Source organism: Ciona intestinalis, chromosome 8, assembly GCF_000224145.3.
Source record: "Ciona intestinalis chromosome 8, KH, whole genome shotgun sequence".
Classification (NCBI taxonomy): domain Eukaryota; kingdom Metazoa; phylum Chordata; class Ascidiacea; order Phlebobranchia; family Cionidae; genus Ciona; species Ciona intestinalis.
Genome location: NC_020173.2, coordinates 1,585,793 through 1,610,215, shown reverse-complemented (window position 1 = coordinate 1,610,215; position 24,423 = coordinate 1,585,793). Strand labels below are relative to the sequence as shown.

Sequence of the window (24,423 nt, the reverse complement as noted above, 5' to 3'; positions counted from 1 at the left end):
AATTAAAGTTTTAGATGTAGTAATTCAACCGCGCGTGTTAGCGCATGCGATGTATAAGCAAAAGTGATGCGGTAACTGCGGTATTTATAGGCGCGCCATGTATACGGTCGCAGCGCAGGGCCCAGCACTGTACATTTTTTATCGACTTTTATTGCCACATTTGTATATATTGTATACTACACTGTAATATCTAATTCTTTATAAACTCGTGTCGTCGAAGGCTAAAGTTGGTCACCTTGTAGTTTTCTTGTTTTTCCATTAACTACATATCGAATAAATATAGTTGGGTGAGGGAAGATGGGACACCTTTGACACATAATAACTAAATATCCTGATCGTGTTTTAAGCAATTAACAATGGTCTATGGGAGCCGTGAGGATAAAGTTTTATAAAAAATCGTTAAAAGTTTGTTTACTACCAAATTGAAAAAAAAAAGATTGAAAAGGTGTCCCATCTTCCCCCACCCTACTATAATAATTTTTTTTCTGACTGGCGATCGTCAACTACATTTTGAAAAATTCGACTCTTGCAGCTGTGCTAGAGTCCCCACGCCAAAATGCATTATAATTTGTCACGTTTACTAGAATAAACTATTAATCTATGAGTTTACAGCAAGCCACCGACAACGGTTGCATATTTGTCTTGGTCGCTTTTAATTGTTTTAAACCCACTGTGCACGCCAAGGCCACTATGTCTGCGTGTGGGGATTAAAGCGCCAAAATCAATTACCGGACTTATATGACAAATTCTTTATTAAAAAGACTTGAATAAGTGAAAAATTACTCAGGCTATAAAGATACCAATGCTCATGATTCAATTTTATTTTTGTGAGTATAGTTTTAGCAATATTTACAGTACGTTAATTTGTATATGGTAAATGCGCATTAGTTGTAGGATATTATTCATTCTTGGCAAATAAGAATGTTATTTTTGGTGTGCTGTTCCGTCAATCGCCCATGTTTGCATGAAGTATTGATGATGATCCCTAATGTTCTTGTCCGTCATCGAAATTCCTTTATAAACCAAAAACTCCCCGATCGAACCTTTTAAAGGATGAAGTCCTCCAGGATTTAAATCTCCCAAAGATAAGCTCGGTGAGCCTGGAGACACCTCGGCTTGGAAACGCGTAAGTAACTGCCCGTTACACCACACGCTGCTGGAGTTCGGAGGACCTCCCACTTTCCATTGTACACTTAGTACGTTCCATACGCCAACTGCGCCAGCATTTGCTCCGGTTGGATATGTACTGACTCTGACATAGTTTCCAACTGATCCAGGAACCATCATATCTCCGTTAGGAAAGAAAGTAATAAACTTGTCGTAGTGACCATTATCGTTGCCAAACAGGCCGTTTCTCACCCACGCGGTATCAGCATTATAAGCTGTGATTTTGTACACAATGAAGACGTTTATATCATTCTGGTCGTCCAAATTTATGTTAGCGTTCAATTTTCTCCTTAGGCCATCAAAAGAAATAAACCTTCTTCCATTCTGTCTGCCCAGCGAGAGAGTTGGTTGTTGGGTCGGATTATTCTGTATCATATGAGCCTGTAGAAAACCCTGGTCGAATATTTTCGATATCTTGCTGGATGCGCGTATGTCATACACCACATTGTGATCAGTGGTAACATCATAGTGAACTGCGGCGTTCGTTTTAATGTACTCGCGTGTGGCCATTTGTATCAACATATTCTCAGGTACTGGCGTTTTACAATCACATATCGGGGCGAAAGTGCCATCCTCAGCTGGACATGTTATACGACAGGAGTCGTAGGTTTGCTGGCCGCTTACAAGGCATGCTAAACATACAAGTGCTGCAATTCCAAGAACAGCCATTATCGCTTAATCTAGGCTAAGAATAACGGAGTCTAAAAATGGAAAAATTAGCAACATGCCATTTTATATTGATATATTTAAAGCATATTATATTGATATATTTAAACACTATAATATAGTACTGTGAGGGAAGATGGGACACCTTTAGCACCTAATATTTAAACATCCTGATCAAGTTTTAAACAATAAACAACGGTTTATGGAAGTCGTGAGGATATGGTTTTATAATTCTTCGAATGTTCTTGTTTACTACCAAATGGAACGAGAAAATAGAATGAAAGGGTGTCCCTTCTTCTCCCAGCCTACTGTATATAAATTCTACGGTACTGTCCTAATATACCTGCGTATATCAATGGTTGCAGCTCCGCTTTACTGCAATTATATATCATGGGAGTGAAGAAGCTTGAGCTTTTCTTTTTTTAAAAAAACAAGTTTAAAAAACAATTTGGGGTAAAGGGAAGATGGAAAATTCCCCGATGATTGATGTGCCAACTTTCTCTTCGGTAAATCAAGTGTTTTTCTTGCGGCAGAGGGTTACGGGTCATGGGATCGTGCTGGGCTTGCAAAACTAAGAAAGTCTGTTTATTTCTAGGGCTCAACTGCCGCTTAATAGGGCTCAAGTGCCGCTTGCGCTTGCAATATTCTGCAGAATTGCAGAAACTGACTACATTCTGCAAACGTGCAGAAACTCACCGCACTAAATTAACCGTGTAGGTGAACCTTGAGACACTTTTAACATCGACGGGTACAATGTTGCCCAGTGGGCTCTTTATGCTTACAGTATGTTGCGGCCTGCAGTACAGTATATACAATGCAGACATTACAGGTTGGCGTTTATTTCTATTTATTACGCTTTTAAAATATACAACATATCGTTTAGTTCACAACGGTGCTAATTACTGATTCTATCCAATCGGTGTAATGATATGTGCTGGTGTATACACCCGGTCTATTTCGCCTGGCGCAACCATTTCCCCATGATACGATCCCAACCTGTATCCGAGAGTCTGTTGTGGGGTCAGTACACACCAAGGGCCCCCCGCTGTCTCCTTGACAAGAATCTATTCCGCCCTCTTTGTAGCCGGCACAGAGCATAGAGCTTCGCATGTGGCGCTCCTGGACGCTCTGTCGATACATGCGAGTGCACTGTGCCTGCGAAATCAAAGGAACCGTTGCTTGTTGCAGTGTGTCCGGGTAAACCTCTCGGTTTGGTTTTGTAGTGCCATACCCTGAGACGATACAGCGCGTGCCAGGAGGAAAGGCATCACTGATGTTTTGTGTCGGCAAACACACAGGAATGCCCTGCACTGAGCAATTACGCAAGCGTATAAGAGAAATGTCATTGGTTGGTACTGGAAATGCAGACCAGTCCGGGTGAGTATGAATGTCAAGAATGTTTAAGCGCTCTTCGGTATCCTCCACAACGTTCATCTCGTAATCTCCAAGTACCGCCACAGTAGGAACATCACGAGGTAGTACATTGGGCAAAGCAACGCAGTGAGCTGCTGTCATTGCCCAGCAACGATTTATGAGAGAAGCCCCGCACTTGTGTACGCCCCGCGTTCGGAGAGAAACTTGCCAAGGGTGTAAAGAAGGTTGGGCTCTGGTGCCCCCGACTACTCCCTCTAGAAGCGGCTGGCCAACCAAGCGATGCAAACCGCACGTAGGCCCGTTTCTACTTTGAGCGAGCGACTCCTGGTCGGACAACGTGCTCAATAACATTTCGTTCTGAACAGTTCCTTCCTTTTCGCATATATATGCGTTCGCGTTGTTGCACATTGAATCAATCCATTGGAAATCATAGAATCTTGACATTTTCACGCATTGTTTCAAGTCTTTATATCGTTTTCTGGCCCGTTTTGACCAGTTCTCATAGTTTACATTCACAAGCGCCGTCCCGTCACTCCAAACAAATTGCTCCGGTTCTTCAAAGTCGTTTAGGCCAATCCAGTAATCCGAGAAATGGCTACTTCTGCACGCACCTTGGCACGAGTCGCTGTTAACTAGGCTATGGACAAAATCTGCCACTCCCCGATCAGTTATAACAACCATTCGTCCACCTTCAGTGCCTGCACAGCTTTCGTTTGCCGCTTTCCATGTAAGATAAGATTTAAAAGTCTTATAGCATTTTCTACGGTGCCGTATGTAACCTTCGGGGCAAGTTACTGCGACAGAATCAGGTTGATTTTCTTCTTCTTCCGGTGTGCTTTCGCTTGCAGGTGCCACAGTAGTCAGTGGCTGTGTTGGCCTAGTTTCACAAGTCGCACCGACTTCGCATCTTGAACGACTGGCTACGAACACAGAACCTTCCGCGCAGCTGTACTGGAAATTTTCGTTGCTCACACAAAGTATATACGAAGTGCAATCATTTGGGTTCGCGAAGTAACCAAACTTGTTACGGCACGAAAAAGGTTGGTCGTTACGATTTCTAAACTGCAAACCTGATTCAGGTTCAGCCGACGAGTTATGTTGACAAGCAAACAAATGACGCGAGCCACAATCTACATTTATCCATTGGTAACGGTGCCTGTGGGACGCTATAACACAATCATGATTTGGTCTTGGAAAACCCATGGCCCAGTTCGCATATCTTACTTCGGCACCATCAGGCCATTCAAACGTACCGTCTTCACTCGAGAGACCGATCCAGAAACTGTGAGCTGTTCGAAACAAATTCTGAATGTGTTGTTGTTGCTCTGCACTCGTCGGCTCGATAAGGATAGAACCTGTTGACTCGCAAGCTTCGTAAGCGTTTCGGTGGTCCAGTTTTCTTAGGGAAAACACCTTGTAACAGAAGTCGCCATGCAAAGAGAATCCAATTGGACAACTAGACGACAAGACACTACTCGGAATCCCTTTTATGAGGACACACAGTAAAAAGAAAATGCTTAGCGATAAAATATTTGATGACATCCTGCTGTATTTCAAGTGTAGGGATGTAAACAAAAAGTTCAAATTTAAACGTTAAATGATATGTCGGTATGTTATTTACTCCAAACATAAACTACTTCTACCACCCTGTCTACGAAAGTAGGTATAGCCTATACTGTGGTGGTGGAAGATCGGACACCTATTCATTCTGTTTTCTCGTCCCGTTTGGTAGTAAATAAAGAACATTCAAATAATTATAAAACGTATCCTCACGACTCCCATAGACCGTTGTTAATTGTTTAAAACACGTTCAGGATATTTAGATATTATGTGCTAAAGGTGTCCCGTCTTTCCCCACCCTACTATATGTTAAATACTACAGCCTAAACATATAGTTTAAAAAGTAGTTTGCCAACAATAACTGGTATCTTAAATTCTAGGATTAGTACGTCACTAAAAACTCTGTTTCTACGAAAACAATCTCATGAACTGTTTGTTCGAGTGGCTCAAATCGCTGTGGTTTGACTCGTTGCATTTAAACAGCAGTTTTATCATTAAGCTCGAGGCAAATTAATGATTAATCGAAGGATGTTCGACAAATGTCTGAACATTACTGTTTGCCAATTTTACGCACAAATAACCTGTATATTTCGTGTTTTGTGTAATAGTGTGTATTAATTTTTGAAATCTATCTTTTATTACTTGATTTGCTTTCCCGCGTAAAAGTAAGGCTCAGGGAATTCCCCGTTACAAGAGTTGACGCGATGTAATTCCGTCGCTCGTTCCTGCTGGCAGCTGGAAATTTAATTCATACATTATGAAGAGTTCTATATCAAAACTAATTTATAGTATTTGGTTGTCCCATATGCATATTTTTGGCATGATTTAGAAGTTACAAATTAGGTTACGGGTGAACAGTTTCGGCAAGAGTTGTCTGATCATGGAAATCGCATACTAACCATTGTGCAATGTGTATGATGAAGTTGAACTATAAACGAATGTACCGTAGGTCATGTTTGCGAATTTTCAAACCAATAAAGTTCTAAAACTTTCGGGGTAAACGTAAACAAGTTGGTATATATTTGTGTTCAGAATTTTTACGTCATATTTTTTTTATTTATACTTATTTTAAACTTAATATGTGGTACGCATTATACTGATACTGCTCATCTGCTATATGCGTAAAACTTCTATTTGTATTTGATATACATATTTAGTCCTTTATTTTTGATGTACAGTGTACTCAATGTTTCTAAAGTTTGTGTAAAAATTGAATAAATGTCTCTCACTCCAAGTGAAGTTTCCAAAATTATAGAAAAATCAACTGCAACATCTAATCCTCAAGAGGTTAGTTTAATAATATCGAAATACTTTTCATTTTTGTTCTAATTATTTTTCATAAAAAAAATTCAAAAATTGAACTGTTCGAAAAGGCACTGTCCGTTGTTTTATTGGTTTAATATTTGATTAATTTTTTATTCTCTTTAGATGTAATTGCAAATTTGGGTCTAAATTCTATGGGACTCTAGATCTATTGTGCTGTAGCACTTTATTCATCCCTAGAATAATATTATTTTCAACATATTATTATATATATACATATAAATTAATATTAATTTTTTTTTATTCAGCTGCCACTGAAAGGTCTGCACTTCGGAAAGTTATGGTACAAGGCGGGGGACTACAACAGTGCCGCCCAGTGGATAGTAAAGTACCTGAAAACATTTGACCGAGATACAAGTGCACACAAACTGCTAGGGGATTGTTATGAGAAGTTGTCCGAAATTGAAGCTGCATTATCATGCTTTAAACGCTCACTGCAAATAAAGCCCAATCAAGTACGTTGTACCAATATCCATTGCTTGCTATATATATATATTTTTTTACATTTTTTATTTGGGTTACACATTTTTAAATATTTTCCCTTTTTTTAACTACTTAACATTTTTTTATTTTTACCTCTATATATTTCTGTGTATAGATATATATATATATATATGTATATATGTATACATACAATTACATTTTTATCTGGTGATGCATCGATTCATAAGAGTTTTTTTATATATAATATAGTTTTATTTTATGTGCTAATTCTATGTTTCTGCTTTTAGCCTGAGCTTCTTCTCCATATTGTAGAGCTGTACTTGAATCCAGGCCCTGCTCAAAATCCAAACAAAGCCCAGATTTGGTTGGATAAAGCAGCTGCTTCATTGCCTGGCAATGCAACAGTGTTCAAGATGAAGGTAACACCGCAGTGGCATGTACATGCACTAAACTTTTATAAATATAGGACACACAAATTTTTCTGTTGGACAAATGTTATCACATTGGGTAGCCTTCTAGCCTATAATGTTAACGGATTAATGCAGTGCAGAAAATTTAGGGTAGTTCTGTCGGACTGGCCACCCTGTCACCACTGGCCTTTGGTATAATAAGTCAGTTAATGTCAAGTTAAATACATTATATTTATTACAGATGGAGCTTATGCTAGCACAACAAGCATCACCATCTGTATTGGAAAAAGCAATCCTTCAAGAGTTAAAAAGAAGATCAAATGACCCTGCACTTCATGTGCAGTATGTTAGCTTTATGAGGGTAGGAAGACTTAATACTAGTGTTAGTAAATGATATTTTAGTGGCTCATCTGGTAGAAAAAGTGTGACAAATTTCCTGATGAAGTTTTGCCCAATGGCCGGCAGCCAAAACAACACTTAGAAATTCCATTTTTTATACCAGATGAGCCATTCCCATCCACTAATATTAAAGCCCTTGTCGCCTACCACTGGGAAAGCAACATGTTCCAAAAACTGGGGAGGTCCATGCGATAGAACCCTGGGTATTGGACCAATCCTGGCCTAAATCCTAGGACCTCACCCACACATAATAGAACAGAACAGAAGATTGATATTAGTAACATGTTTTTTCTAATATCGTTGTCTTTTGAAAACCTTGAAGATACATGTTCTCTAATATCGTTGTCTGTTAATTTTGTTTTGGTGCAATGAATGTAATATATAATTATATATTATGTTCCACAAATGCAAAACGTTTAAAACCTAAGAACCCGGTCATGTTTACCTAGAATAACATATGACAATGCAAGGTTATTTTTGTTTATTTTTTTTACATTATTATTTATGACAATGAAAAAATCAACCTTATTTGTTTTAATTTCAGACCCAAGATCGGCTGGAAGATGCTTATGCATATTGTGTAAAGATTGAGAATATATTGGATTCTGCGTCGATAAGATCTGACTATAAATGGTCATCATGTGTTGTCAGTACATACAAGGTAACCACTGCATTATATTTAACTTAATGGTACAATATTGTTTCAATGCGTACATAACAGCCAATATATAGTACACACACAAACCCAGAGGTAATGGGTTCAAGGCTCGTCGCTGCTACCATTGTGTACGTATGTGTCGTTGGGCAAGACACTTAACGGCAATTGCTCCAGCCCTGTGGTCACTGATGGTTTGTCCAAATTAAAATAATCACCCACAAAGTAACATTTTAGTATTTTAAACCAAACAAATGAAAATGAAGGCAAATGTGTCTTATATACATATGAGCTGTTACGTTCGTATTGTTTGAAACTGCACAGAAAATCTGGTGTTTTTGTTTTTAAGCCTGAAGTTATGGCAGCTTCCTATTGATCCTTTACTCTTTACAAAACTTATGCAAAAAAAGCTTAATCCTATGATTCCTATGATATTGGTGTGTTACATTGCTTTCAGAAAATCTACATTTTCCCAAAATGCTATGGTTAATTTTAGAGCACGACCGATTATCGGTTAGCCGATATATCGGCCGCATTTTTGGGGATTTACCGATTATCGGCAAGGGCAAAAAACGGCCGATATTATCGGCGCTTAGTAACCAGACGGCCAGCAACTTTTATTAGCTATATCAGATTTTTCCGTTTTATTCAGTCAAGTTTTTTAGGTGCATTAAAATATCGGTTATCGGCAACTGAAATTTACAAAAGTATCGGTTTGAAAAAAGCAATATCGGTCGGGCTCTAGTTAATTTTAATTATTCTATTCTAATCTTTGAGGGTGAGGTCCTTGTCAAGGACCTGTGATTTATGCCAGTTTTGGCCTATTACCCCAACACCCGGGAATTTTAATTAAAAATCTTTAAATTACAGGAACACACAGAAAAGTTACAAAATAATCAACAGCATTCCCATCATATTGCTCAACTGATGCTCCTGGAAGCTCTTTCCCGGTTCATATGGGTTTGCTTAGAGGATAACAAACAACAGAAGGCACTGGAAAAACTGCAAATGTAAACCTATATTGAATTAGTTTTCACATTTTTACCAAAAAAAATGGTTTAAATTAGTTTTTACATTCTAACAAAGAATATGTTTCAAAAGGGTTTCATATTTCTAATTAGTTTTCAGTTTTCACATTTTAACAAAAAAATAGTTTTTTTTAGTTTTAATATTTTCTTAACAAAAAAATAGTTTTTTTAGTTTTAATATTTTCTTAACAAAATAAATGTTTTAAAATAGTTTTTATATTTCTTACAAAAATGAAGCAAAATTGTCTATAGCTAGCATGTCCAAAATTGTAAAGTGGTCTACAATTGGTTCAATAATTTATTTTCCACTAGGATGGACGAATGCTTGTCATCAGTTTTATCCAACAAAGCAATTGGAGATTGGAAAGTATTAGCTGCTGAGATGGAAGCTCAGTTATGTTGGCTGGCTGCAACTTTTCTCATTCAACAAGCTGCAAAGGTAGTCAAAACTATGTTTACTTGATAAACACTCTTGAAAAAAAAGTTCACTCTTGTTGAAAAATGTATATTTAAATGGTGTGGTTTTCTTTAAATGCGAAAATTGCCTAATTAAAATTAAGCAAATAGCGTGAGCAGAAGCTTTTTAAACAATAGTGATCCTTGATGGACATTCAGAGCAGTGAGCAAAAACACTCCTATAAAACAGGATTTTCCCTAAAATGATAAAACCACACTCTTCAATTTGTAAACCCAAAATTGGCAATATATATTGATTTTTTTTCTTCCGTTCTTGTTTTTATTTCATCCTATTTTTCAGAATGAAAAGCCATGGGGTGAAGCTAGTGACTTGGCAGCAGTGCTTTTCTCTTCGAGTGTTTCAAAGTCGATACCAAGTAGCTCATGCGCGTGGTCGATGCACTGCCTTAACCATCAACCATATCTACCAAGTCGTGTGCAGAGAAACGCAGCCCAGCGACTCAGTCAATCCAGTCATATGATGTGGATATTGTCAGCACAAGGAGAAGAAGGATGGATTGCAAAGCTAAGAGAAAACCTGGACCAATCGACCGTAAGCATAGACAATTATGTCATGTTTTTGAATTTTTATTAAAATTTGTAGTGATAGTGTTAAAACACATTTACAGTCAGATAAAGAGTGATTAGTTTGATAAATGCAGTATACTTTAGCCCTGCCTGTTTTTATAGACATATTTTATCCAGCAGCAGGCCTGTTTAAATAATTGTGCTAACATTCCCCATGTGACGTAGCACAGTTGGTTAGCGCGTCTGCCTGTAACCCAGAGGTAATGGGTTCAAGGCTTTTCGCTGCTACCATTGTGGACGTATGTGTCCTTGGGCAAGACACTTAACGACAATTGTTCCAACCCAGTGGTCACTAATGGGTTGTCGAAATTATCAGCCACACATAAAAAAATAAAATTAAAATAAATCCCAAAAAATAATCACCCACAAAGTAATATACTTGGTAACTCGTAAGCTGGCACGAGGTGTATAAAACAGAACACCTGTGTTATAACGAATGTAGTTTTCTGGCCCCTTGTGAATAAAGTAACTTACATTCAAGCATTCCTAACTAACAACACTTCTAACTTGTCTATCTTTTTTTAGGTTGGTTTAGCAGTATTCCAATCCCTTTTCCACAACACTAATTCATCATCATCATATTTATGCAACACAACATCACTTGCATCAGTCGCTTGCTTCATTCCAACTGTAGATGAGATGATGGCTTATGATAATGGTAAGTTTCTACCACAGTAAACATAAACTACTCGCTCCAACCCAGTGATCACTAATGGGTTGTTCACTAAGCCAGCATTACTTAAACTTGGGTAAATTCCTTATATTTAGACAGTAAATGAACTACTAATCAAAATCCACATCAGTTGAGGGGACAGAAAAATTGTATTTTGTTAAAATGATTAGTGTATTATTTTTTTTAACTATTAGCATTGAGAATTGACTCAAATTATATTTAATTTGCTTAGTTGTGGTCTATGTTGATTTATTAGATAAATATCAGTGGAAGAAATATTTAATGGACTTGCGAACCACAGCGCCCACCGATATAACAAATTTAAGGACCTTTATTATCAAAGTTGTATTATTAGTACCATAAAAAATGTATTGTGCGGGCCAGCTTTTCATACTTAGGGCCAGCTTTTCGTACATCAGTAAAATGCCTTGTGACATTTAAAAAAAACTCTGAAACATGCCACTGGTTATTAAGATTAGTCCTGAATGTGACATTGAATTTTATTCAGCAAAACTTATTCCTGCAGCAAAATAAAAATTCATGCTCAAATACAAGTTAAATATGCCTTGTAGCACAGTATATATATATATATATACTAAAATATGCTGTAACTTTTACCCCTCTTGTACCTTACAGTTGCTTCCGCATCTTGCAAGCTTGACATGCTTATATGGCTTGGTATAAGGTGGATGAAAATGGACATGACTGTTGATTTTCTTCACTGGGTTAAATCCAGCTTTCCTAATCTACAGATGGTCACCAGTAACAGCAGTGCAGGGTATCAATGGATTGTATATTGTATTGGTTTGCCTTTTTTAAGAGTGTTAATTCGTAAATTACTACTTTAGAAGTGATAGGTTGTTTTTTTTTACTTGATCTGTGTGCTGCTGAAACTTCTAAAAATGAAAAAAAAGTTTCGGCAAATGTTGCGTAAAATGTGAGTTTGCAAACTTTTGTATGACACAAACAAATCTAGGTTATCCAATCTGCTGTAGGCCTAAATTTTGTTAAGAAATATAAAAAATCCAACATTTCAGTGCTTCTCTGTGGTCATTAAGTCTGCTTGACATTGAGGCTTTCATTGCTGCGTGCGTCTACACAACCGAAAAGAAAGCGCAACACTGGGAAAGTGCGGCAACACTGAACCACCGTCAACTGTCAAGCACAACGTTACCACTCCCACTCTGTCGCAAGCTCACTACTGATCTACAGGTGTGTCAATATATTTGCTGGTTTTAAAGAGGTAGTGTGTTTAAATGAATGAATGTAACTTACTTTTTCCTTGCATGGCCGGAAAATGACAGGTGTAAAACATGGGTGTTCTGTTTTTTACACCTCGTGCCAGCTTACGAGTTACCATGTATGTTACTTTGAGGGTGATTTGTTTTGGTGGATTTTATTTTATTTTTTTGTGTGGCTGATAAATTGGGCAACCGATTAGTAACCACTGGGTTGAGGCAATTGCCATCAAGTGTCTTGTCCAAGAACACACACATGCCTACAATGGTAGCAGCGAAGAACCTTAAACCCATTACCACTAGGTTACAGGCAGGCCCGCTAACCAACTTTGCTTTGGCGCATGTTCAAACATGAACGTGCTAGGTGCCAAAATAAACAGTAACATATATTGGTTTAAATCTCGGATCCCATGGCATGCTATATTGTAGCAGAAAACTTAATTTAAACTATTAATATATACTGTGTGCAAAGTTTTGCCATGTCTATTTTAACAACCAAACACCCATAAAAACCAAGGCTTTATAAAAATATGTTGTTAGTTGGTATTTTTACAAATTTGTACAAAAATTTTTTTTTAAGAATAAATGGTGGAGTGCAGCTGTGAAACTTTCCAACAAGAAAAATGTTACGTAAGTTATATTTCTTCGTTGTTTTCCTTTATCGTTCACAAAAAATACAGAATTTTGTACAGTTTTCTATGCATAAGTATTTTGTATCAAGCAATATTGGTACCTTTCCATTCAATAAACAAATAATACCTGTACTTTTCCATATATAGTAGGGTGGGGTAAGGTGGGCATGTTTTATTTCTCTTTTACTATCCCATTTTGTAGTTAACAAATAATATTCACAAAATTATATAACTATAGCCCTGCAACTCTGAAAGAGCGTTGTTAACTGTTTAAAAACTGATCAGTAATTGCGGGTTTTAGGTCCTAACAGTATCCCATCTTATCCCACAGTACTATACAAACAATTACCTTTTTTAAAAATAATGAATAAATGTAACTTACTTTATCCCCACGATAAAACAACAGTCGTTATAACACAGATGTTCATATACCTCGTGCCAGCTTAGGAGTTACCATGTATGTTACTTTGTGGGTTGATTATTATTATTTTTTATTTTTTTGGATGCCTGATAATTTGAACAACCCATTAGTGATCACTGAGTTAAAGCAAAGTGTCTTGCCCAAGGACATATACTCCCACAATGGTGGCAGCGAAGAGCCTTAAACCCATTACGTCTGGGTTACAGGCTGGTGCCCTTGTTAAAAAATCCTGTTAAATTCTCCAGTGCTGAAGAAGCAGGGAAGTTGAAACCGATTCTCCAGCGAGGTCTAGAATGTTTGCGAGGTGTGGGCAACCATGGTTTGGAAGTTGTACTTATCACCAAGCTTGCAAAGTACTTTGCATCAAAGGTTGGTTTTAACTATTTCTTAAACTGTTTTGCAAATTTAAATACATTTTTTACCATTTTAAACACATTTTTTATACTTTTAAAAACTGTTTTTACTTCATACATTAATGTTACTATTTTCAACACTGTTTTTGCAAGTTTAAAAATGAATTTTACAATTTTGAACACAATCTTTGTTATAATTGTTATAATTTTTTTTTTTATATTATTTGACTCTAACGCTATTTATTTTTTAAACAAAACACTTGTAAAAGCCTATGTTTAATGGAAAAGTAGGCTGTTTAAGTTTGCACAGAAGGAAGATTGCACAGAAAAATAGATTGAGATTTAGATTTTAGACCGCGAAAAAAAGTCTATTAAAGGGGTGGTCTGTTTTAACGGGTGGACCAATTAAGCAGGGTTGACTGTTTTTCATTTGTTTACATTTACAACCTAAATATTCCTGTTACAGTCATACGTTCTTCAACAAGAAACTGGAACTTCCACTTCCTGGTTCCTCTACCAGCGCCGTGCTGCCCTCTACTGGTCACTTGCTCTTCCGGACCTCATGAAGTCCTCGGATGGGAGAGTAGTTCATCAGAGCAAAGCAAAAGAAAGATTGTTTTCTTCTATTTTCAATGAGCTGAATTCTGAAAAGGCTTCTAGGTTTGTTTATTTTTAATATAGTAGGGCGGGGAAAACGGGACACCTTTAGCACATAATACCCAAATATCCTGATCGTGTTTTAAACAATTAACAACGGCCTATGGGAGTCGTGAGGATACGGTTTTAAAATTCCTTAAATGTTCTTTGTTCGCTACCAAATGAGACGAGAAAGTAGATATAAAAGATGTCCCATCTTCACCCACCCTGCTATATAATACATATATTTTTTCTAATACTATAGATACCTTATAAAATTGTGTTAAATGTCTAAATCAATGGTTATTAAATATTTAGACCCAGACCCTGTAATAATATATACTAAATTCCTACTCAACTGTTTTTACACAAAAGAAATGTTTGGTTTTTTTTAGAAAAAAAGTCATACCATATGATGTGTCTTATGACCCACTTAAAAACTTTTTTCCTTTTTAAATAAGTACCAATTTTAAGAGCCATATTATTTGTGTAAATTACTAGCTGTAATATAACAGTTTGGCATTAGCAAAATTGATAGCATTTAACAGAACATTTGTGCTTTCACTAAAAGAAACATTGAAAATTTACAACACAATTTGGCATCAATACAGGCTACAGCAATAATTACCAAAAATTTCAATTTCATCTTCAAAATATTTCAGTCTATTATCTGAAGCATACATGTGCCATGGTGAGCTTGCTGCACAGGAGAACAGATTCGACGAAGCTTTATCTTTTTACAGCAAAGCAACAATACCCCAGGCTTCCTTCTGTCAGGTATATACCATTTTTGGTTTTTTTTTTTATAAAAAAAGCTAAAGTCCAATTTGGTAATGACAAAATATATGCCGTTTTTTCTATTTTTATAAAATTTCTTAAGGCTATTTATGTCATGACGAAATTTAAAAAGCTTTATCAAATATCATTAAAGTATACACTGATATCAATTTAATTTAATTTTAAATCTAAATGCAACTACGGAATAAATCCCATGCATAATGCCGTGTCATGCCACACTGTACACCTTCAACCATACAGAGTAAAATACGCATAAATAGCAGTAACATACACATATATTCTTATATAAGTGCATTAAATAACAGTAACATACACATATATTCTTATATAAGCACATTAAATAACAGTAACATACACATATATTCTTATATAAGTGCATTAAATAACAGTAACATACACATATATTCTTATATAAGCACATTAAATAAGAGTAACAGACACATATATTCTTGTATAAGCACATTAAATAACAGTAACATACACGTATATTCTTATATAAGCACATTAAATAAGAGTAACAGACACATATATTCTTGTATAAGCACATTAAATAACAGTAACATACACGTATATTCTTATATAAGCGCAATAAATAACAGTAACATACACATATATTCTTATATAAGCACATTTAAATAAGAGTAACATACACATATATTTTTATACAGGCCCACTTGTACAGACAAATGGCTGAGAATGTTCATTTAAAAACTCCCAACCTTCCTTTGTTTGATCTTGATCAGAAAAAAGAAGCTCTGATGAGAAAGGTGTTTGAATTTAAATCTGTTTTATAACATTGCTTCACCTGAAACATAACATAGCTAAACCGAAATGTGTTTTTCTTACTCAGCAAAGCTCAATCTGAAACATTTTCTGTTTATTGGTCTATTTTAGAATTGTTTAAATTTGTGACTTATTTTGAAAAATTAAGCTTATTTTACCAAGTTGGCTATGTGTTTAGTACTTTTTAATGTTTTTATATTACAATTTTTTTAGATTTCTTTTCAATTTACGTTTTCAATGTGAACACTAACTGACAGTTGCTTCAACCCATTGGTCTTTATCTCTTTCTAATTTAAGAATCACTCACATAGTTAAAACTGCCTGAACTCATAAGCAGTGTGGGGTAATGGCGCAATCCTGGCCTAAATCCTAGGACCCATGGCTTGCCACGCTGCAGGACCTCACCCATATAGAATAGAACTTAGAAGCAGCCTGGGGTGTAAAACAGATCACATGTGTTAAAACAACTGCCAATGCCCTGCTCACAAGGCGATATAAGATTCAACATTAATCAACACATTTTGCTACTCACAAAATAATTCGGAAGATTCTCTTCCACAGTATCGTCGCTGCCTCGAGATCACATTAACTCGTCTCCAGCAACATCCGGATGACAATCTTCACGAGCGAACTGTTCGTCTTATCACAAGTCCTCGTCATAGTCCATTGCGCAACCAACCTGTTACCAACACAACAGGTATGGCTTAATTGTCTTTTAAGTATAAAATGTATTTTGCTGGGAGGCATAAATGAATAACTTATCAATTTTGCGAATCGAATTCTGATCTGATGTTCACATAGTTTACCGATTTGATTTTTGTTTGTTACATTTTCGTAGCACCAGATCATAAGCCATAAAAAATTATGTATTATTTGGTTTAGTTAAAAATGTTCATTTTTGCATACCACATTTTTTTGCTGCTAAACTGCTGAAAAAAGTTGATTATTTTTTCGGGTCTTGCTGCCAGGCATAAAGAATTATATACAAATTTGTTTCAGTAGCAAAAAATGTTCTTTTTGCATATTAACATTTTTTTGCTGCGAAACTGCTAAAAAAACTATTGTATTTTGCTAGTCTTGCTGCCAGACATATTGTATTATGTATAAATTGGCTTCTTCAAGATAAAAATGTTTATTGTATTATATTAATGATAATTGCAGCTGAAGTGATATAAAAAATATGTAACTTGTATGAAAAAGTTAAACTATTTTAATAATACAATTTTAAAGCAAAGTTAGAATAAGAATGTTATGGATAGGGTTCTTCTTTTTCACTGTTAGTGAGTTATATTGCTTTAGTTTTCATTTGCAACTATGTGTCTTAGTAAAATTCATGAGAAAAAAATCATGTTTTTAAAAAATTGAGTAATTTTGGAAAATTTTGTTGCATTTTTTCAACAGCGAATAAATCTGGCAACGATTCTATTCTGGCCGTTCCAAGCAAGCAGTCAACTCCAAAGGTGATTATATTACGTGTGTTAACAATTAACATAATGTATTGGGTTACAGTGAGGGGATTTGGATTTAAACTGGGGGTGAATTGGGGTTAAAGTTTGGACTATGATGGGGTAAATGGGGGTTATGGTTAGGTAAATTGGGGTGAAAGTTGGGTGTTGGGGTAAAAGTTGGCTGAATTTAGGTTAAAATTGAGAAATTTGGTGGTAAAGTTGGGGAGAATTGGGGTTATTGTTGGGTAAATGGGGGTTGGGGTGAATTTGGGTTAAAGTTTATTTTAAGTATTGTATAATAAAATTAAATAGAAATAAATGTGCCTTACCCTAATGAGTGAATATCCCTCACAGATGAATGAAACATCGCATACCATTCTATCAGGGATTGAGGAAAGAGATACCAATGTACTTGTGGATACCATCAGCTCACTCACAGTTAGTTTGTTCTTTATATTTTCTGGGGAATTTTATCGCGTCATACAGTATTGTAATATGTGTAATTTAAGATGGTTTTTATGAGAATGACAATGAGTTTGTTCATAGGACAAAAGTAATTGTGAAGTATCAGACAGAGGTTACCAGGCGTATATTGTCCCCTATAAAATGACACAATGGTAACAACACTATCACGGCTATATTGTTATCTTAAAATACCTAACATAAAGCATATGCGTTGGGTTACTGATTTATTGCATATTACAATTGATTGCGAATTTTACAGTCAATTTCTAAATATTTCAATATTTATTTTATTGTTTCAATAATAAACAGAAAAATGTATTTTTACATTAACAAAAATCGCAAAATTTTTAGTCAACATTTTTTTGTGAAAATTATTACAATAATGATGATGTTTTTTTCTAATTTTCAGTCTGCTTTGTCCAACTTGCAAATGGAGATGGGTTTTATAAGAGAGGAACAGAAAAGGAACATGACGAGTTATTACAGTCCAAGCGCTGTCCATCCAACTGCCACTAACATACCAGGATATCAGCATATGGTAAGCTATGGCCCAGTAGCACAGTTGGTTAGCGCGCCAGTCTCTAACCCATAGGTAATGGGTTCAAAGCTCATCGTTGGTACCATTGTAGGCGAATGTGTTCTGGGCAAGACACTTAACGACAATTGCTTTAACCCAGTGGTCACTAATAGGCTGTACAAATTATCAGCCACACATGAAAGAAAAATTCCAAAAAAATATAATTTTATAATTAAAAGTAACATATTTTGTAACTCAGCTGGCATAAGGTGTATGGAACAGAACACCCGTGTTATAACAACTGTCGTTTTCCGGCTATGCAAGGATTCAACTATTAAATACTAATTTTAAACTATTAAAGTTAAAATTTTCCCTTTTTTTATTTTTTTTTAAAATTTAGATGATGAGTCCAAATTTCATTAGCCAGCAGCATGATCGCATGCATGCACAAAATCAGTTCACACCCCAGCGCCCGTTTACCCCTGTACACCCTGGGTATTACCCTGGGAGAGGGGTCACGACACCAGTACCTGGGCGACCACTGCCAGGCCAGGTAAAAAAATGTTTTTTCCTTGTTTTTCTTAAATGTTTTTTTTAAGTCACACGGATTGCAATGTCTTTATAAATACTTTGCTTGTTTTTTTAAAAAAAATTATATTTAAAAAAAAGTTTAATTTTTTTTACCTGTTTTTTTCACCTGAAGTAGCTACTTTTTTGTGTTTATATAGAAGATTAGGTTGTATACAAAGTTCACAATACCGGTCTTTTTTTGTTTTATTTATTCAGTATTAATTTCAACACCTTGATTCCTAGAAAAACCCATTGTTTCCACATTGGTCAGTTTCAATAGAAACATGACAATTGGCAGCCCATATGTAAGATACAATTTACATTTTAACATTTTGGTTTAAAAAACCAAAACTATCTTTATTTATAAGGAGTTGAAATGAAAAAAAATTGTCTGTCGTGTTTGTATTAAAACTGTCCATAAAATCAGTTTTATCTACCTTACCGCATTGCCTAACAGTGTTAGGCTAACACAGTCTGCCCACAGTTTGGGCACAGTCTGCCCAGAGCCTACAAAGTACACACTTCCAAGTATATTATAGAAACTGCTCATTTTTAACAGTAAATAAAGTCGACATGATAAAACAATAGTTTGTTAAAACATGTTAAATATCGGCCCCAGACATCTTACCCTATCCTTAATTTTGTTAACCAATAGCGTCGAAGTTGAGTCTTGAGTGATGTAAGCCTATTTATGATGGCTATCACTTTAAGAATTATTAAATAAACATAATTAAAAAATACTAAACTGTAATATAAAAAACTGTTTTTGCTGTAATCTTTCTGAAATTTCCCTTTATTAATGTGTCCGTATTTAATACTTTTGTGTCAACACAGATGCCCAGCATTGACCCTTACCAACAGCAACAACAACCTGCCTACTACAGCCCTACCATCAACCCCTATGCATCTTCATACCAACCAGACCTTAACAAATACACCATGCCCACTTACCACCAGCCACAAGCTCCCATACTACCAGCTTATCAAAACCAAACCTTTACCCCAGAACCAATGCCGGCCACTTATAAAACTAACCAACCACCACAACCCAATCTTTTGACCCAACGTTTACAAAACAAAGGTATGCGATGCTAACTTGTATTTCGAAAAATCTTACAGTAGGGTGGGGAAAGATGGGATACCTTTTAACTCTATTTTCCCGTTTCATTTGGTAGTAAACAAAGAAAAACCAAAGAATTATTAAACTGTATCCTCACGACTTCCATATACCGTTGTTAATTGTTCAAAACATGATCAGGATATTTGGAAATTATGTGCTAAAGGTGTCCCATCTTTCCCCACTCTACTATACATAAATATATTACATGTATATTCTATAGATGCCTGTATATATTTTCTTTTTTTAACCAATAGTGTTGAACATAAGTTCTGAGTGACAGAAGCTTTTGTATGTGGTGTCTAGCACTTCAAGAATTAATAAATAAACCTAATAAAAAATCTTCTTTTCTAAACTGCGTAATCTGTCCAAATTTCTAATTTTTTTAACAAACTACTAATTTTTCATGTCAATTTTCTTCACTGCAAAAATTAAGCAGTCTCTATAACATGCTTAGCACTAACCTTAATGTTTCCAAATTTTTTCTATTAGCAACTACCGCATTGTATATAATAAACGATATTGTGTTTCAGATGCCGAAATATTACAACAAAAGTTAAGTCAGTCGCTGTCTGGCTCTCCAGCGCCCCCTAATGCGAGTATGGGACTGCCATTATCTTCCATTCCTCCAAAAAATCTCTTCACGCCAACATCCATTCCATTTGTGAGTTTTTATGTGAAATTTGTTGTAAAAAAATGTTTTTTATAATTTTTACATACAAAAAAAAATAAAAAAATTTAAACAGTGTATTATAAAAGGGACTTTTGAAAAATTTGTTATTTAAAAAAAACATTTTTTTAAATTTTGTTATTAATTTTTTTATTTAAATTATTATTGTAGGTGCCTCCTGTAACTGAGACGCCCAAACCAGTCTTTGCTAAGCAGGTTGAACCTTCAGTTGCTCCCATGTCACTTGTGCAAAAACTTTTGGTAATTTATTTTGTTAACAAATGAATGAATGTATGAATATTAATGAATAAATGTAGCTTACTTTATTCTCGCGTGGCGGAAAACGACAGTCATCAATCATCATCACACAGGTTTAACACCTCGCGCCAGCTTACGAGTTACCAAGTATGTTACTTTGTGGGTAATTTTTTGGGGGGATTTTTGAATTTTTTTATGTTTGTCCAATAATTTGGGCAACCCATTTGTGACCACTGGGTTGGAGCAATTGCCGTTAAGTGTCTTGCCCAAGGACACATACGCCCACATTGGTAGCATTTTGTATACAAATATTCTATACAGCTTACAGCATAGTTTTAATTGTATTGAAGTACATAAAACTAATATAGAATGGGTTGATATAATTAGTCAGGCAAATTTAGAAGTTATTCACTGGTTGTATTATGTGTGTAACACAAATTTTAAAAATATGTTAGCAATAGCAATACAGTATAGCATAACCTAATTGAAGTGTAGTAATGACTTCCTGCTTTGAATATTTCAACTTTTAACTCAAGTACTCTGTCTTTGTATCTCTCCTTAAAAATTTCAAAATAATGTCAAAACTATTTAAAAAATGAAAAACTTTTTGAATAAAAAACACATAACAAAAATCGATGTAATTAGGTGACACATTTTATAAGAAAAATAAGTGTATAAAATAAGATACATATTTCATAAAAAATTAAGTAACACAAAAGTAATGCATAAACAAATCTGTCTAAATAAGTGACATATTTTATTTTTCAGTTAGAGGACAAACATAGTTCGCGAGCCATATCTGCTGCTGATGTAACTCCAACCAAAGATTTCCAATTCCTTGGAAACTTTGTCAACTTAAAGCAAGGTATGTTGGTGGAATATTGGATTCAGGTTTTGGTTATTTTTAAACTTAATTGTTGCCTCTTAAATTTTTATTTGTGTTACTTAAATCTAGATTCTGCGTTGAAATATTGGATTTTGTTAAAATTGCTATTTTTAACAAAAATATCATATTAATTTTTGAAAAAATTATTACTTTTTAACAAGATGTTCATATTTTAATAAAAATTCTTCATTCCTTAATCAAATTTTTTAATTTATTGCTAAATCTTTATTTTCACACATATTTTCAATTTTTTGACAAAATCGTTTTTTTCCTCTAGGTGAAACAATGAAGTTCCAATCTCCGGAGCAAATGGATCGAGAAAATCAAGAACTGGATGCGCAGGAGCACGCTGATGCGGAGGACTCAAGCAACAATGACACAGGACCTCACTTTGATCCCATCGTGGCTCTTCCGGACTTAGTGGAGGTTGGTAATCTTTTCCTGCATCGTCAAAGATCATTTTTTTCTCCTTTTTCCGTAGCTTCAGATAAAGTGGTTAAAATTTTTTTTGTAATTTTTTTTTATAAATTTGCAAATTGGATATTAAGCATTCATCTCCAACAAATGAGTCATACCCTGTAGTTTTAGGACTTTTTCTTAGAAAGCAGGTTTTTTTTACAGTTTTGTGTCACTTACATATTACATTAGAGATAACAAATTGTTTGCAATTAAACGAAAATTGTAGTTCGTCTATCAAAAAATCCTGTTATTTAACTGGACAAGCCCCATAGTTTTAAAACCATTTTTTTTGTTAGTCTTAACAAATGAATGTATTAAAATAACATTCAATAAATTAATAGCTTACTAAGAATTTATTCCTACTTCAAATAACCCACATATTTGGCTTGCAACAATGGTTTATGAACGCTGTTAATTACAGTTTAGTCTTTTGCATGAAAAATAATTCCATTGCCAGCATATGTTGCAATGTATTTTCAATGGTTTAGGAACACTGTTAAATTTATTTGGTCTATTTCATTAAAAAAAAGTTTTCCATGCTTTTAAGAGCCAGTTTTAATTGCGAGTTTCACAAATAAATGTATTAAAAAATAACGTTTTCAATAAATTAATTCTAAATTCTATTCTCTACTACTACTTTAAGCCTACAGTAGTATGTCCAATGGTTTAACAATACTGTTAAATTCGTTTTATCTGTTTTATCAAAAAATAATTCCTTCTGTATGCATATGTTTTAGGCCATATAGTATAAAAAGGCAATAAAAGATGTTTTTTTATCTTTTTTATCAAAAAACAATTTCCGATCTTTTGGATGTTGCACAGGTGAGCACGGGAGAAGAGAATGAGGATGTTCTCTTCCAGGAGCGATGCAAGCTCTTCAGATGGGATCGCAGTGAGTGGAAAGAGAGAGGAATCGGAAACATGAAAGTGCTCAAACATAAAGTGAATGCCAAAGTTCGGCTCGTAATGAGAAGGGAACAGGTGAATTAAAGATTCAAAACTGGTTGTCAATCATCTTAATTGTGAATGTGAATGTAACTTACTTTATCCTCGCGTGGCCGGAAAACGACAGTTGTTATAACATGGGTGTTATGTTTCATACACCTCGTTCCAGTTTACGAGTTACCACGCATGTAACTTTGTGGGTGATTATTTTTCCGCTCTTATTAATAGAATATATGGCTGTGTGAAGACAAAATACTTTTTACCTAAAATATAAGGTTGCTGCTAAAATCTCTATATTTTTGCTTAAAAAAATTAAACTGCTAAAATCGTTGTATTTTTGCGTAACAAAAATTTAATTGCTCAAAATCTCTATATTTTTGCTTAAAAAATTAACTGTCTAAAATCTGTGTATATCTAGTTTTGAACGTAAATCCCCATGTTTTTCTAGTTATGTTTCCCAATCTGTTCCAAAACCAACACTTCACACTAACTTTACTTCTTAGGTGCACAAAGTCTGCTGCAACCAGTATGTATCGTCAAGCACCTCACTATCACAGATGGCAAACTCCGACAAAGCCATGATATGGTTTGCTCTCGATTTTGCTGAAGATGAACCTCGTGAAGAGAAACTTGCTGCCAAATTCAAAACGCACGAAATCGCTGTAAATTTCCGTGACACAGTCAACCAAGAAGCTGCAAAAGTTGGAAAGGGAAAAACTCAAAAGTCAGGTATGAAGCTTGTTTTTTAAAAGTCAAAAAAACTTAACGTGGAAAAATCTGTACAATTTACTTAAAAATTTGTTTGACTTTATGTAAATAAGGACCTACAAAATGCTTTTCAACAAACCTTGAATTTAGGCCGGGCATATTTCCTGAACTCCTTTTGTATAACTGCATAGCCCCGTAGCACAGTTGGTTAGCGCGCCTGCCTCTAACCCAGAGGTAATAAATTCAAGACTTGCCTTGTTACGATTGTGGGCATATGTGTCCTTGGAAAGGACACTTAACGGCACTTGCTCCAACCCAGTGGTCATTCATGGTTTGTCCAAATTATCAGCCACGGATAAAAAAAATCCACAAAAAAATTAATCACCCACAAAGTAACATACTTGGTAACTAAACTAGTAAGCTGGCACATTTGTTTACCTATATGACCATACACTAACAGGCAATTTTTTTTATTTCCAGTGAAGTTATATCTACGTGCACATTAATTAAAATTCTGCTTTCTATAAATTACAGCTCCATCTGCTGAACCAAGTCAGCCAAATAGTAACAAACCAGACAAAGAAAAATCCACATCTGCTTTAACAACAACAACAACATGTAGGACTGTTTTTGTATCTCATTTAAACCAGTGGTTCTTAAACTTTTTTGTATGTTTTACCTTTTAACAAAGATGAATATCAGATTCCCCCCCAATTTGTAATATGGTGCTTTTTTATTAAAAAGCGAAAACAACTAATCACATCAGTTATATTTTG

General features: G+C 35.1%; 2 protein-coding genes across 2 annotated transcripts in view; one reads left to right on the top strand and one right to left on the bottom strand.

The window, feature by feature from the left end:
- Window positions 1-2,654: 2,654 nt before the first annotated feature.
- Window positions 2,655-4,887, bottom strand: LOC104265951 (macrophage mannose receptor 1-like). Its single transcript, XM_009861137.3, has one exon. The coding sequence runs from the start codon at window positions 4,747-4,749 to the stop codon at window positions 2,713-2,715; it is 2,037 nt and encodes a 678-aa protein (XP_009859439.3). The 5' UTR covers window positions 4,750-4,887; the 3' UTR covers window positions 2,655-2,712.
- Window positions 4,888-5,940: 1,053 nt separating this feature from the next.
- LOC101242693 (E3 SUMO-protein ligase RanBP2) overlaps window positions 5,941-24,423 on the top strand; it is a 38,798-nt gene continuing 20,315 nt past the window's right edge. Inside the window, exons 1-29 of the mRNA XM_026835492.1 lie at window positions 5,941-6,054; window positions 6,339-6,545; window positions 6,822-6,953; window positions 7,186-7,305; window positions 7,888-8,004; window positions 8,869-9,008; window positions 9,339-9,465; window positions 9,784-10,035; window positions 10,596-10,728; window positions 11,380-11,521; window positions 11,781-11,955; window positions 12,562-12,611; window positions 13,280-13,403; window positions 13,854-14,047; window positions 14,686-14,800; window positions 15,490-15,588; window positions 16,166-16,301; window positions 17,006-17,064; window positions 17,407-17,490; window positions 17,927-18,055; window positions 18,435-18,587; window positions 19,439-19,685; window positions 20,255-20,385; window positions 20,563-20,652; window positions 21,418-21,514; window positions 21,813-21,961; window positions 22,817-22,975; window positions 23,443-23,668; window positions 24,182-24,265. Coding sequence (XP_026691293.1) covers window positions 5,986-6,054; window positions 6,339-6,545; window positions 6,822-6,953; window positions 7,186-7,305; window positions 7,888-8,004; window positions 8,869-9,008; window positions 9,339-9,465; window positions 9,784-10,035; window positions 10,596-10,728; window positions 11,380-11,521; window positions 11,781-11,955; window positions 12,562-12,611; window positions 13,280-13,403; window positions 13,854-14,047; window positions 14,686-14,800; window positions 15,490-15,588; window positions 16,166-16,301; window positions 17,006-17,064; window positions 17,407-17,490; window positions 17,927-18,055; window positions 18,435-18,587; window positions 19,439-19,685; window positions 20,255-20,385; window positions 20,563-20,652; window positions 21,418-21,514; window positions 21,813-21,961; window positions 22,817-22,975; window positions 23,443-23,668; window positions 24,182-24,265 — 3,940 coding nt within the window. The 5' untranslated portion in view covers window positions 5,941-5,985. The remainder of the gene's footprint in view (window positions 6,055-6,338; window positions 6,546-6,821; window positions 6,954-7,185; window positions 7,306-7,887; window positions 8,005-8,868; window positions 9,009-9,338; window positions 9,466-9,783; window positions 10,036-10,595; window positions 10,729-11,379; window positions 11,522-11,780; window positions 11,956-12,561; window positions 12,612-13,279; window positions 13,404-13,853; window positions 14,048-14,685; window positions 14,801-15,489; window positions 15,589-16,165; window positions 16,302-17,005; window positions 17,065-17,406; window positions 17,491-17,926; window positions 18,056-18,434; window positions 18,588-19,438; window positions 19,686-20,254; window positions 20,386-20,562; window positions 20,653-21,417; window positions 21,515-21,812; window positions 21,962-22,816; window positions 22,976-23,442; window positions 23,669-24,181; window positions 24,266-24,423) is intronic.

Excerpts from the sequence above, each read along its gene's own strand:
- LOC104265951 (XM_009861137.3), bottom strand. The coding sequence starts at position 4,749 with ATGTCATCAAATATTTTATCGCTAAGCATTTTCTTTTTACTGTGTGTC.